Source organism: Musca vetustissima, unplaced genomic scaffold, assembly GCF_032173495.1.
Source record: "Musca vetustissima isolate MV318-11 ecotype Yass unplaced genomic scaffold, APGP_CSIRO_Mvet_v1 utg28073, whole genome shotgun sequence".
Lineage (NCBI taxonomy): Eukaryota > Metazoa > Arthropoda > Insecta > Diptera > Muscidae > Musca > Musca vetustissima.
In genome coordinates this window covers 19,735-35,117 of record NW_026889534.1, presented here as the reverse complement: position 1 = coordinate 35,117, position 15,383 = coordinate 19,735, and the positions used below count along the sequence as shown (strand labels likewise).

The 15,383-nt window shown below is 32.8% G+C and overlaps 2 protein-coding genes across 2 annotated transcripts; both read right to left on the bottom strand.

Moving 5' to 3' along the window:
• Positions 1-122: 122 nt before the first annotated feature.
• LOC133337219 (fidgetin-like protein 1) lies at positions 123-3,921 on the bottom strand. Its single transcript, XM_061545471.1, has 6 exons — positions 3,905-3,921; positions 3,388-3,533; positions 3,037-3,326; positions 1,788-1,865; positions 306-647; positions 123-242 (listed from the first exon to the last, which is right to left on the bottom strand). Exons 1-6 carry the CDS (start codon positions 3,919-3,921, stop codon positions 123-125), a joined length of 993 nt encoding a protein of 330 aa, XP_061401455.1.
• A 401-nt stretch (positions 3,922-4,322) lies between these two features.
• Positions 4,323-8,027, bottom strand: LOC133337218 (serine/threonine-protein kinase PLK4). The gene is made up of 3 exons (XM_061545470.1): positions 6,866-8,027; positions 5,630-6,811; positions 4,323-4,764 (listed from the first exon to the last, which is right to left on the bottom strand). Exons 1-3 carry the CDS (start codon positions 8,017-8,019, stop codon positions 4,323-4,325), a joined length of 2,778 nt encoding a protein of 925 aa, XP_061401454.1. The 5' UTR covers positions 8,020-8,027.
• Positions 8,028-15,383: the final 7,356 nt, after the last annotated feature.

Genomic DNA, 15,383 nt, shown 5'->3' with positions numbered 1-15,383 from the left:
TCTTGTAAACGTATTATTTGAATTAAAAGTCTTTAATTAATTGGTAAACATAAGAAAGCTCCTTAGATTAATTTCTTTTTTAATGTAAATTACTCAAACATATGATTATTATTTGAGTTTTGTCAGTAACTTGAACCGTACGTTTTGTTCCATTCCACGTATTGGTCTAAATCATCGGGCGAAACGCTAGGTCGAATTTTGTTGAATGCTATAAGAAAATCATTTTTATTAACTGCTCGCAACTGCAATTAGAAATGTACAAACATTTTTAAAATAGCATTAAGAAATAAACTTGTTACACTTACATTATTCTTGTCAAATGATAGGATGAAATCCTGGGGTACAGAACGTAATGGTTCCATAGATGCTTCACGGCATAAGCTTTCCATATCGGCTCCAGAGTATCCATTTGATAAACGACCAATTTCTTCCAAGTCTTGTACGGTCAGGACGTTGTCGACAGTTTTCAGCAAATTTTTGAGTATATCAATGCGAGCATTCAATTCCGGTAGGGGAACATAGAGACGTTTAATAAACCGCCGGCGTACAGCGTCATCTAGTTCTTGGGGCCTGTTCGTAGCGCCAACTATTAAAACGCGATCATCATCTGATGTAGCCGCTCCATCCAGTCTCACTAGAAATTCAGTCTGAAAAGCATATTAAAGGGAACGAATAAATGTGCTGTTTTTGAAACATGTTTGCATAAAACTATCCAGCGGTTATTTAGAGGAAGTGATGCAAATGTGGTATAGGTTGGTAATGTGGTATAGTCACTTTTTTTGTAAACTGAAAATTTTACAATAACTGAAACATGTTCTATAGTTTGCTGTTCTCAAAAAAATAAGATAGCAATGACCTGTTTAATTTATTTAAATCACGTTGAGAATCAGTACCAAAAATAAATTTTTTCATAAAATTTACTTTTTTTCGGTTGAAGTTTAAAAATAATTTTTTGTTTTACGGATGTAATTTAATCGTTATTACTAAAGCATTAAAATAATTAGTATGAACTAAAAATCAAATAATATGCGCGATTGCACCACATAATCACCAATTTAGGAAAAAAACTAGACATTTCTTCAGTAAACACAAGTGTAGGTAATGTGGTATATCTTGATTCTGCATGAAAAAGGCCAGCACTAGACAAAATCTCATTGCTATGTGAAACTTTCGTACTCTACGAGAGTCTACCATGAATCACAAGTGTGAAAAACAAAGGCTATGAGTTTTAACAACTTTTCCATACAAAAATTAAATATTGCCATGTGTAGACTTTATTATATAATAAAAATTAAAGTTGCACTCAACGTATCCGTTAAAAATCTTAACATACATAAATCTCGATCTAATTCGCATACATTAAAAACAATAAATTATATAAGATATCAATTGGAAGTGAAAATTATACTATACCACATTAAAATCATGTGGTATACCACATTACCTGCACTTTTTTTAAATCACTTTTTATGGGATTTCAAATATTTTCTCAAATATCTCTTAAATTGTTAGAATAATATTATTTTCAAATTGATACATGGAAAGACAACACATGTAGCATGTTATGTGTAAAATTTCAATTTAATCGGATAAAAAATAAAAAATTGGCAATCTAAAAACAAATGGGTATACCACATTTGCATCACCTCCTATAAATGGTGCTCTTATTTTAATGTTAATTCAAAACTTGTTTTTTTTTGCGATTGGAAAGAATCGACATGACTCAAAACTAAAATACATATAAAAAATTACAAAGGGATATGATTAATTGATACATACATACATACCTTGAGGCGTCGAGTACCTTCATTCTCATTGTCAGAACGCTTTGAGAGTAGAGAGTCAATTTCGTCTATGAAAATAACCTGTATTGTAAAAAGAATGTTTTATTAATTTATAATAAAATTAATTAAATTGACGCTTCAGAGAAATTTAAATAAATTAAAAACAATATGTAGTAGTTTTTTTTTAATCGGTCAGTACCATCATATGGAAGCACTTTAAAAAACAAGATTTTTGTGTTTGAGGAATAATTTCTGGGAATAATTTCATTGAATCTTCTGCTATTGGGCTCTTTTTTCCGGGGAAATACTCAATTTAAATTTATTTGCGCGATATTTATGATAGTTACATTAATGTGTGCAAATAAAAATAACTTGGCGTGTAATGTGGACCAGTATGTGCGGGTAATGAGTATCAGTAAGTTAAAGGTAGGTTGTGGTTTGGTTGTGATAGATTTAAATTTATTACACTCTTGTGTAACAATGAATGCAAAAATATATGGATTCATATTTTGGAATATCCCCCATTAAAGGGTACCACCCCATTTGCGGTATTTTGAAGGTCCTTGCTTCATTATCCAACCGAAGCACCTGTAATTTCGCATATCGAGTTTTCAGGGATAGAATAGCTCGAACTCGTCCTCATGAAAAGGTCCCACTTTTTTATAGTGGTCCACATTACCCGACATTGAATATTTTTATTTAAAAATAATTATCGGCTTCAAAAATTAATAAAAATTAAAAATCGCCTATTGTAATTACAGCTAAACGTTTATTTTTGTTAAAGAAAACAAGAAAACCACATAACTTCTTTATATTCGAGAAAAACAAAGTGTTCGACTATTTTGCAAAAACGTTCGACTATTGTGCCAAAAAATGTTCAAATCACACTTTTACAATCAGAGCTACATTTTCTACTACTACATTTTCAACATTGCAATTATTTATTAAAAACCAATTTTGATGTTTGTTTTCACTAATAAGGAAAATATTTATCAAGGCCGCATTGACATATTTCAAGCACTTTCTTATATATGGGGGTGGTCCACATTACCCGATGTTACTCTAATACCAATTCAAAATGATAAAAAAATCTAATATATTTTTATAAGATTTTATTTTAGAGTAACTGTGATGTAAAGTGAATTCTATAAATAGGACATTAAATTTATATTTGATCTCAATTGAAAACTAAATAAAAAGATATTGAAATAAAATTAAAAATACAACGTAAATTAATATTCTTAATACTTACTGATGGTTGTCTAGCAACTGCAACCGCGAAAAGTGTTCGCACCATTTTTTCGCCTTCACCCATCCACTTAGAGGTTAATGTTGCCGAACTGATGCTAAAGAATGTTGATTTGGATTGTGATGCTATACACTTGCCAATTAATGTTTTCCCCGTTCCCGGAGGCCCAAATAGTAAAATGCCCCTTGGTGGTCTACGCAAGCCAGTGAATATATCTGGTCGTAGAAGAGGATAAACTACAGCTTCCTTGATGATCGATTTAGCATATTCTAAACCAGCAATTTCAATCCAATCTATAAAAGAAAACTCATTGAATGTATAAGAAGGATGTATAAATCAACACACAACACGTACCAACAGGCTTAAATTTGTGCATGATTTCGTTATTTATGATTTCCACCATTTTGGGATCAATATTCTTTAAGGCTGTATGAGATAAATCTATATCGCCATTTATATTTTCATCAGAATTTGATTCAGGAAAATTGTTCGCGGATGTACTGCAAATACATTTGATACAAAATATCAATATACCTAAATTTACAGCTATTATTAAAGGGACCACCCACTATTCACGGTTTAAAAAATGGATTTTTTTAATTTGAAAATATAGCCGATTTATTGTCAGTATTAAGCGACGGCAAGGGTGCTTCTCCAACTTTAAATGAGTTTTTTTTTTCGAAACAGTGGGTTTACGAATGGCGGCCACGATAACTCAAAAACTATTAATCGAATCCGTTCCAAACTAGGACAAATGTAATCGAACTATATCATTCTTATGTTCAAACTTGGTTTGAGGTCGAAAATAGTCCAAAACACAAATTACATGGGTCCGTTATTTTGTTTATTTAAGTGCAAAGTTAGCTCATACCTGAGCCAGACATGCATCTTCGAATCTCGTTTGGTTTTTCTCAATCAATTTTCTTCCCCTCTAAGTCTTCAGTTACTTATATGCAAAGATACAAGTGGGATGAAAATTGTTGAAATTTTAAATAGAGAATGTGGGGTCCCCTTAACTGTTAATTTAAATTACGAATATGATAATAATGAGAGTTAGTTATCTGTCAGAGATATTTCAAGGAATATTTTACCTCTTTGTGCGGACTGGTGGTATAAAGCTCTTTTTATTTGTATTGGATATGCGACCAAGTGATCCAAGTTTTTTCTTTGTTGCGGAAAAAGAAAAATCTGCCGTTTGAATATTTTCTTCGGGTTTTCCACATGTGTTCTCACAATTATCCGAAGACTGCGGACAAAAATTAAAATTAATTTACATAATAGATACACATTTAAAAAATTACTTTCATGTTTTGTAGTGCAAGTACTTCCCGTGCTGTATAGAATTTGTTGGGATCTCGATTGGTTTTAACTTTCAGAAAATTATCGATTGTATTACGCGGTCCCTCTGCACGAACGTTGTTGTTCTGTATAATGTCTTGATTATCCCCAATGGGCTCGAACATAATTTCGGTATCGCTATCTGGAGTGACATCGATTTCATCCAAATTTGGAAAAACAAGTTTATTTCTTCCCACACTCGAATTTGTCATCACAGACTGTGAATACGTTTTCATTTGATTGTCCGCAATGTGGTTAGGTACATTGTAAACATATTCCAAAATATCACCTGCAATTTCTTCGAATTCGTTGGCCAGGATGGTACATTGACGCCAAGCTGTTAGATTCATTTCATTATCTTTCAAATAACCCTCTAAGCGTTGCATTTTTAATCTATAAACAGAAATTTCAATATTTATAAGAAAACAGCTAAGTATTAGGAAATAATGCTGCTAATGAGATATTTAAATCCACGTGCGAACAAATTTGCATTTTCTTTCCTTATCGGGCATAATCTATTTAAAAACATATAGTAAGTAAATTTAGCCTCCTTTAAGATTTTGTTGATGAATTAGAAAACAATTTAATGTTTAAAGCTACTTTTATTGTAAGTTATCAAGATTCAATATTATTTCGAATCTTGATAACTTACAATAAGATTAATCAAAAATTAATTTAATATAATTTCCTGAGTTATTTTTATTTTTCCGAAAATCCACGTAATAACAAAATATATCTTGAAAGAGCGTTTGTATGTCGTTTTCAGATATGTCTCCCACAACTGTTAAGCTATTTTAGAAGTTAGTATTATTAATGATTTTCCTTGATACTGAAGAACTAATTGGATTACAAAAGTTGTAAATTTTGCGAGTGTTTTTTACGAAGAATACTGAAAGAATTAAATATGGGTGTGATAATCCATTTGGAAATATCGGTCATATTTAATTTAGAAACCCCCATGAAAATAACAAATGCAAAAAATTATAGTTATAAATACATCATTTATTAAAAGTAATTATATTTATTAAATTTTAAATACAAAAATATAATCTTTTTATTTTGTAATATTAGGATTGCTGCGACAATCCAATATGTAGATCACTAAATGTAATTCTTGACCGCTTCTTGTATAAATATTATCATTTCGGGCAACTTCGCTGTCAGTCTTAAAATTATGAAATATATGCATAGACGCTAAAATGCTTTAAGCACAAATTGAATATGTACACACAGAAAAAGTTTCACTCATCTAAAAAACTTCATGTGCTGTTTTGAGTTGGTTGATGGTGTCGATGTTATAATGCCATTATGGAGTGGGTGGTGCGGTCGATGGTGGTTTTTGCTTGAAGTGTCGTTGCACTGCTTTAACATTCGATCAATTGTGGGTAAGTGTGACATCTTTTCTCTAACCTGTAAAGGCAGATCGTCATGGGGACCAAAGTGAGTGGAAACGCCACTACTGTGGGTATATGTAATGCCACCACCTTGAGACGATGGTATCACCGAAATAATCGACTGATCTTGAAATTGGATTTGGACAACGCCATGCGAAAGTTCCGTTGCTATGCCTATTCCAGGAATATTGACACGTTTGATGGGCAAATTTGGTTGAGAGGCAATGAACTGTTGTTGTTGTTCTTTACTTGAGCCCTCGAAATCCATATTATGATTCGTACTCACAGAGAAGTTAATGGAGGAAACCTGATTCGATTTTGGTGTCGATGAAAACAGAATGTTATTGGTGTCTCGTTTGTTTGTAGTAACATGTTGTGCTTGCAAATCAGTTGTGGGTCTCCGACCAATAACGACGGGGAAGCAACTATGGCCTCCTGGTAACTCTGCCAACTCCAACGCTTTGCTTATTGCTTTACAATGGCTGAGGCAAGCCTGTTGGTGATCAATTAGTGACTGCGTATCCTCTGCATGCGTAAGTTGTCGACCATGTTTGTCATACACCTTTATGCCTTCGCCAGGAGATTTTGTCACTTTGGAACCATCATAAAATACCGTTTCAAAGTCTTCTAAGCTTTCCATCAACGCAAACTTGGCACGACTGCTGTAGTATGTTATCTTCGGTGTCTTGCTTTTTACCAGATTAACAAAACGAGCAGCATAGGCATATTTTTTGTGATGTTTGGCAGGTAAGTTGTCGTATGAAAAAATGCAATTGGAGGAAGTTGGCGGTGGTTCTGGGGCATGGTCACTGACCGGTAGTCCACGACCCGAATCGGGTTGATAAACCATTATACTTTGGCCATCTCCCGATATCCAACATATGTCAGTTATGCGATCTGCGTTGTACTTGGCCCTGTACTTGATGAATTCTATTACGACCTCTCCTCGTTTCAAAATACTCATTATTGCGTTTTTGGTCTTGTACCGCGTGGGCTGTAGCCGTGTTGTATTTAGTGGTGGCACTGTAAGAGGACTTTCGGGATCGCTGTTTTTAGGTGTGAACGAAGGTTGACTTGAATAATTACTTGATATTCCGTACGACACTTGCATGTTGGGTATGTTGGTCGTTACTGGTCTTGGCCGGGCCCAATCCCAATTCTCGTCACCACAAGGAGCAAGTCCCATATTATCCACGTTTCCGTTTGCATTCCTGTGTGCTCCTAGTTGATTCTGAAAATCCACTGCCGTTAATGGCTTTGAGTTATAGTGGTGGCTTCCAAATTGATGTTTTTCCGACACATTAGACTTCGGAAACGACGGACACGAATTTGATGCATTGCTTGATGAAAATGTTATTATACCACTGTCGCAACTGAACTGACTACGGGTGCTATCCACGTCTAATCTTTTCTCGGTGCTTGTGACAGCGAGCTCTTTACTAAAACGCAACATAAATGGGTGTTTTAGAACTTGTTGAAGTGTTATTCTTTCGTCCGGCTTCTTCCTGAGGAGCTGTTGAATTAAATCTTTTGCATCGAATGATATATGCGACGGAATATGATAGTCGGACATAACAACTCTATTTAAAGTGGCCTGCACTGCATCGGTATCAAATGGCGGCTGTCCCACCAGCAACGTATAGAACATACATCCAAGACCCCAAACATCCGCTGGTAGACCGTGTGAGGATCGTGACACTACTTCTGGTGAAATGAAATTCGGTGTACCACACATGGTTACATGTCGCTCGTTGGGCTGCTTCAATTGTGTGGCCAATCCGAAGTCGGCTATTTTTATGTGCATATCTTTTGAAAGCAACAGATTTGACAACGATATATCACGATGCATTATATTGTGGGAGTGCAAGTAAAGAAGACCAGCCACAACCTGCTTTAAGATAGCTGCTGCCTCCGGCTCAGTCATGGGCCGGCACATTATCGACTTCATGTAACGTTGTAGCTCTCCATTATGGGCCAATTCCAGCACCAAATACACATAACACTCGTCTTGAAAAAACGTGTACAGTTCCAACACCGACGGATGTTTGAGACGTGAGTGTATTTCCACCTCTTGGCGCACTCGATCAGCCATGGCAGCACCATGAATTAGTTTCTTGTCAATCATTTTGATGGCGACATACTGGTTGCTCCGGAGGCATCTTGCTTTGTAAACACTCGCAAATCCTCCTTTGCCCAATAAATGCAGGACTTCATATTCGTTGATACTCTCTCCCCAATTGCTTTGAACGTTCATCCTTCTTATTGTGTTTGTGTTTTAATGTGCGTGCGTCACAAACAACGCCACTTTTTCAACGAAGGAATTTGTAAAAACAAATATATGTTTGTTAAAGCGATGATCAAATATATAAATATATTGTTATTTTTGATTGGCACAGAAAAACTATTTATGCAGGTTGACCATAATACACAATTTTATCAATGAATTTGTTTTTATAAATATTTGTTTTCGTTTGACTTTTACCTTTTTATCGTAATTCAATTTAGCGGCTGGCAGTGACGCCATTAATTTTCATTCAACCGAACTGAAACAAAAGCGTTCCAATTTATACGAATGAAGAAAACTGTCAACAAAACTGAAAGCAGATCGAAATGTCCGTTGTGTTTACGAATTGGATTTGTACAAAACTGAAAATCAGCTGATGAAGTGTTCTCAAACCATATACAAATTTTGTACTGGATGTTTTCTCCAAACAATTGTATGGAGTGAGTTGATTTAACATAAAAATTGTTATTCGGTATGCTTGATAATCCAAGAATTTGTAAGTAGTACTTTTATCTCTCTCATTGGTAAATTGAGAGAAATTAGAGTTATAGTACGTTTAGCACTATGAATTTCGTTGTGCTCCGGAACAGTAACACTAAAATATTTTTTAACGTTTGTGTACAGGAACACTAACGCTAATTTTTTTTTAGTGTTTGTGTTCCTGGTACGGTGCACTACGATAGTGTTCCGTTTATTTGCGAACACTGATCATAATAGCTCCATGCAAAATTTGTGGAAATGTTAACATGCTTCATAATATTTTTTGAGAAAATGTCGCTGATTTTCACGATTTTTACAAGTTTTGCAACTTTTTACTCGAAACCCGTTCCTGAACCCACAAAACTTGTAAAACATTGAACACAAAACAAAATGGCGTTCTCTTTGTAAACTTTTTACTCGAGAAATTTGAACGAGTAAAACGACATGTACATTAGAACCTTTTACCGGGTTAACCTACTTTATGAAGATTTTTTTGACATATATGCAAAAGAATTGACAATTGAAACCCACTGGGTTAACGAAATCCGGTTAAATGTAAACGTACTATAAAAATAGTAAAAAGGAATGCCAACTTCTGATTGGCTGTTATGTTGATTTTGAAGTTTTGCCTTCTAATTTTGGCATATTTACTAGATTTTCGTTCCCGAACTTTTTAAGTTATTTCGTACTCTGAGAGCAATTTTGATATGTTTCCCTTTGTCTTGATTTAGATTAGGCGAGTTTACTTGCGGCAATTCTTATCGTTCTCTTTTGAACTTGCTTCATGCGTCTATACAAGGCAATTCGGTTTAAAAAACATTTTTTTTTATTGCTTGCAAATAGTTTTTTCACATTTAAATAAATATAAAATGTCAAAAAATACGAAATACACAAAACGAATTGCCAGACAATTGTCGGTACGAGCAATTTTTTTCCATTTCCATTCCCCTTGCCCCTCTCTCCAACAAACAAAGATTTGCCGCAAGTAAACTCGCCTAATCTAAATTGGGAGTTTTAATAGCTTTAGTATTAAAAAAGTACTGGAACAGACCAATTAATTATTATAATCATTTAAAATAAAATATAAGGTACACTTTCGTATTTTGGTTCCTACCTGCGGCAATGTTTTCCAAGTGGGGCTTTACACTGTTGGTCATGAGAGCTTTTTTCTCTCTCATTGGACCATTGACAGAGGGCGGCGAAGAAACAAGCTTCCGGTCATTACGGAGCAGCAGCGACTGATAAGGAAAGCAAACTAGTAACGAAGTACTAATTGGTAGTGAAGCTAGGGTTCTAATAGGATGACTTACAAAATGTATCAATGATATGTTTGTATAAAATAATACTACGGTATTTACACTTCGTATACATGCAAAGTTACCTAACATTGCAACTATGAACTTTGCAAACATTTACAATACAAAATGAATGTGATGCAATGGCTCTGTCTGTTTACTCGATATTTGGTAACAATTGTTACCAAATGTTACTAAATGTTGTCTGTTTACCCAAAAATCCAGTAAAAGAGAGTCAAGTGAGAGAGCAAGTTTGACAGTTAAACAACAACAAACTTACTGGAGTTTACTGGAAGAATTTTATGCAGTAAGTTTTGCAAACTCAGCCATTTTTGGATCAGCTGTTTTATGATCAAACACTAAAATTATTCAAAACATTTTATTTTTTAATTTGCAAAGTTCAATTTGAAGAAAATTCGTAAGTAATGCAAATTTTCATTAAATTATAAACTAATTCCTTATATTTTTAGGCAAGTTCCAGAAAAAGGGAAATGTATTGATGGAGGAAGCTTAAAAATTCCCGGGGAACATACCAAATCAATTTTTCTTTTGTTGTTTATTTTATTTTTAATATTAATAAATGTGTTCGTCCTTTGTTTGTTTACTTTGGCGCAAATAAAAATGTTTTCTTGAATCAGCTGTTTATTTGCTGAATCTTACTAAATGTTGTCTGTTTACTTTTCTCAGTATTATCGCAAAAAAGAGTAAAAACGGCTTGCTCTCTGATCTAGAACTTATGGTGTTTTTACACGATATGTATTTTACATATGTGCTGTCACTTATTTCATCCATATGTAATTCCTTATGTGTGTCAAAATTAGCGGCGTACACAAAACATTTATTTTTGTGTTCAAATCGGCATATGTATTTCACATATCACATAACCTATAAACAAAAAAATCACTTTTATTTTTTCTTAAATCATCTTTTTTTATTAAACAGCTACAAACGAAATAATAATTTGTAATTGTTCCCTTTTCATCCTTTTCTTCGTCTTGCAATTGAAATATTTTCTTCCAACAATGTGTTTCATTCAAACAGCTGATTTACTATGTTTCACATGCGAAAATAGAGCGCGTCCTATTCGGAAAAAATACATATGTAATTGCATATTGTTTTGACACATTGAAATTTCCGTATGTTTCACATGACGAGTTCGATTTCCATATGCAAAAAAGTGACAGCACATATGTAAAATACATATCGTGTAAAAACACCATTACTGAGTAAATGTTACTGGAAATGTAACCAGACACACATAATGTATCACTAACAAAACAGCTGTAAAAAATTATTTGCAATATTTTTGTAATTTATCAGATTCTCCGAAAAAATCCGGGCAAACTTCGATATGTTTATAAAAGTTAAATAAAAAAATGTATTTTAATACTGCTCTAACAATTACAAAAAATATATCTTTTCAATTGACATATTAGTTCCGTTCCAGAACCTAAAAGATTCTACTCATTTTACATGTCTTGCAACTTTTTACTCGAAAACCGTTCTCCAACCCACAAAACTGGTAAAACATTGACTCAAATTTAAGAGAGCACAAAACAAAATGGCGTTCTCTTTGTAAACTTTTTACTCGAGAAATTTGGTCGAGTAAAAATGGTAAACAGGAATGCCTACTTCTTTCTGATTGGCTGTTATGTCATAGACTAATGAAAATATAGACGACGAAATTCTCTCACCAGTCCTCTCTGATTTGAGTCTGCAGAATGCGCTATTCAATTTTAAATGCTGATTTACTTAAATATTTGAACATTTTAATTTGGAATGCCACTAAACATAGTTAGTTTTAAGCAAAAACTATATTCTCTGATAAAAACATTAAAGAAAACTACGCTATTTTCCCAAAAAAACGTCTTTAAAATTTTTTGAGTTTTTTGTTTTGAGTCACTTGGCCGCGCATTTTTTGAGTATTTCGTCGTCTATATTTTCATTAGTCTATGGTTATGTTGATTTTGAAGTATTGCCATCTTTTACTAGATAGTTTCATTCCAGAACCCAAGGTGTATTTAATAAGGTGTAAGTGACAATCATATGGTTTCAAACTTTTTTCTTTATTGTTTGTAAAGTAAATTGTCAAAAACATTTTCAATATTATATTTCGATTTCATAAATGGTCTTTAAATTTATGATTTTTTAATAATAAAAATTCAAGAAAACTACATTCGCAGAGCCGGAGGGAAAGTTAAATCAGTTATAACACCGTTCGCCGATTAGTCCACATATTTTATGTTATGTATGGAAATCTGTCCATTCATAAAATCGAGGAGATTATGTTAGCCTATATTGGAATCGGCCCCTTAGTGCTTGTCACAATCCTCGGCGGAGGTTAAATACGACTATGGAAAGATTTTATACGGTCAACACAATTTCCATGATTTAGTCTTTGAATTAATCGCGACCAGGTCGTAAACTTTATTTTTCACTGACCTAAAACCGCCAATAACCCAAGAATACACAAGTTCATTAATTATTCCTCAAATAATAGTTCTTGGCAAAAATAAATTAATAATTGTTTTTGTTTATTTTTGTCAAAAACTTATTGTCAGCATGACAATTTAATTTCTATAACAACAATGTTGTTTTTGTAAAATATTTGTTGTTGTATCTGATGCATACACCTTATTAAATACACCTTGCCAGAACCTAAAAAAATCGACTAATTTTACAAGTTTTTCATAATTTTACTCGAAACCCGTTCCTGAACCGACAAAACATTGAATCAAATTTAAGAGAGCACAAAACAAATTGGCTTTCTCTTTGTAAACTTTTTACTCGAGAAATTTGGCCGACTAAAAATTTTAAACAGGAATGCCTACTTCTGATTGGCTGTTATGTTGATTTTGAAGTATTGTCATTTAATTTTGAAATACATACTAGATTTGCGTTCCCGAACTTTTCAAATTATTTTGTACTCTGAGAGCGATTTTGAAATGTTTTCCTTTTACTAGCTTTACTATTAAAAAAGTACTGGAACAAACCAATTAATATGTTTACAAAAATTGTGCTTATGCGAATCTGCCATTAACTTTCTCTGGATATGTCATTTTGTGTTCTCAAACAAACCGTGCATCAACAATAAAAGCGATGCCTGATTGCTTTATAACTATGTTGCAAATACGTGAATAATAATGACCTTAAAATCCTTAACATATGTATCAAGCCGTAAGATTTTAATCCTAATATATTTGGAGCCAGAGGAGTACATTTAGACTTTCCAATGTTGGACCTCTTCTACAGAACATATTCTAATACCTCCTCTCTAATTATGTTAAGAAAGGTTACATAATTAGAGAGGAGGTATTAGAATATGTTCTTTAGAAGAGGTCCAACATTGGAAAGTCTAAATGTACTCCTCTGGCTCCAAATATATTAGGATTAAAATCTTACGGCCACCTCAGAAACACATATACTTCTGGAACAAGTCCAAAACTAATAGAATAAAATTCGGGAAACTGATCAATGAGAGGTTAGGACAGTTAAACTATGAATATCTTAACACTTATGGCATAGAGAGGGATATTAACAACCTAGCATAAACAACAGGTTCGTTCGTTTACTCAATAATTTATACAAATTATTACAAAATGTTGTTCGTTTACCCAAAAGTCCAGTAAAAGAGAGTGAATTGAGAGTGCAGATTTGACAATTGTGTCACTGAGTATTTGCAAATTCTTACAAGAATTTTCTTGTACAATAAGCTGTTTTTAATCAGCTGTTTTGTAAACAAACAACAAAATTGTTCTCAAGCTAATTGCTTTAAGGATTTTTTTCTTGATATTAGTTCCATTCCAGAACCTAAAAGAATCTACTAATTTTACAAGTTTTGCAACGTTCCTGAATCCACAAAACTGGTAAAATGTTGAACCAAATTAGAGAACACACAAAAAATGGCGTTCTCTTTTTAAACTTTTAACTCGAAAAAATTGTACTATAGTATGGTAAATTGATGCCAAAATAAAACGAAATGCCAAACTTGAGACATTCAGATTGGGAATTGAACTTGGGCTTTGATAATACCAAAAAATGACGCATGTTCCTTAAATGTTGGCCATGAAAAAAATGAAAAATTAGGAGGTTCTATTATAAAAAACTATACATGTTAATACACATAGGGCATACATTTTTTTTCTAAATGTGGTTCTTTCACCACTAGTGAAAGTGCATGTTTCTTAAGAAAAAAATTAGTGAGTATGCCGATTTCAAAAGACTCGTAACTTTATTAAAATTATATATTTTCCACCCGGATTTTCTTCACAATTGTTAGGAACATGCACCGGAACACTTTAGAATTTAAAATTATTAAGAAATATTTTTAATTAGTATATTTTTATGGATGCCGCACTTAGTAATAAACAAAATTACGATTTTCCTATAGTCGGCATATGGGTGAAAAATAAGCACATTTTCGATCTTTTTAGCTCAATATTGGGAAACATTTCAAATAAGTATTCTAAAAGCCGATTCATTTATAAAAAATCAATATTGAGTTGGTTTACACAATATTAGGCATGGTCTTATCCTCAAACATTTTTAACCTATAAAGTAGCTGTATAAGACATGCCAGGTATTGAAAAACTGTTTCATAAAGTCTGCAGCAAAATTTATAATTGTAATATTTTCATAAAATAAATCAATTAGTTTTACTTTTTGGCCCAATAAAGAAAGGAAAGTATTTAAACAACCATATGTTTAAGAAAATAATAAAAAAAAATCAGTCAATTATACAATTTTTCTTCAATTACAATACGACATGCCGACTATTGGAATATGGCATGCCGACAATTGGAAACTATTGGCAAAAAAGCACCATTTTACCTAATTGTTAATTTGCTCAATTATCATAAAAAATAATTCAAAATGTGTTTATGCTATCGGGATGTAAGCAAAATTTCGAAACAAATGAGCCTTAATACATTATAATAGAAAAACTGCACAAAGAAGGGCGGGAAATTTAAAATACGTAAATCCTTAAAGTGCCGACGATTGGGGCACTTGCCCTATATTGCTAATGAGAATCCATGATAGAAATTTATATTTTACATTAATAAAGTCATATTAATGTAAAATGTGCAGTCCTAAAGATATTATATTTGGAATCTGCTCAGACAATCAAGAACAGAATTTGTAGAATGTATAGTTGAATAGTTTCGAATTTACAAACATAAAAAGGTAAACATATTAATTATTCCGAGCTCGATTGTAATTCGGCATGTATAAGATACATAAGAAATGCATATTGCTTAAAAGTCAACATTTTTTTCTCATTAGAGAAAGGTTTGCAGAAGACCCAAATAAATTAATTTAAAATAAAAATGTTAGTTTACATTGGAACCGCATGAATATTGTTTTATTTTTTGATTATTGCTTTATGTTCTTAAAATGCTACGTTGAAGGTCCAGTAGGGGCTGCGAAACGCCACCTATTATAATTCGTGCGAATTATAATAGGTTGTTCAGTCCAATTTTTTCCGAAAATTGGATTTTATTAATCAGTTTTACGCTCTTTACAATATCTGTAAATTTTTTTGAATATGTTTTGAATTAC

What these genes read in the sequence shown, in the direction of transcription:
- LOC133337219 (XM_061545471.1), bottom strand. An exon ending in GCACAAATTTAAGCCTGTTG is followed by an intron (nt 3,327 to 3,387) that starts GTACGTGTTGTG and finishes TTTCTTTTATAG; the next exon opens with ATTGGATTGAAATTGCTGGT. An exon ending in CAGTTGCTAGACAACCATCA is followed by an intron (nt 1,866 to 3,036) that starts GTAAGTATTAAG and finishes TTTACAATACAG; the next exon opens with GTTATTTTCATAGACGAAAT.
- LOC133337218 (XM_061545470.1), bottom strand. Translation starts at nt 8,019, where the DNA reads ATGAACGTTCAAAGCAATTGGGGAGAGAGTATCAACGAATATGAAGTC. An exon ending in ATACCCAACATGCAAGTGTC is followed by an intron (nt 6,812 to 6,865) that starts GTACGGAATATC and finishes ACCTAAAAACAG; the next exon opens with CGATCCCGAAAGTCCTCTTA. An exon ending in AACTCAAAACAGCACATGAA is followed by an intron (nt 4,765 to 5,629) that starts GTTTTTTAGATG and finishes TTCTGTTTATAG; the next exon opens with ATTAAAAATGCAACGCTTAG.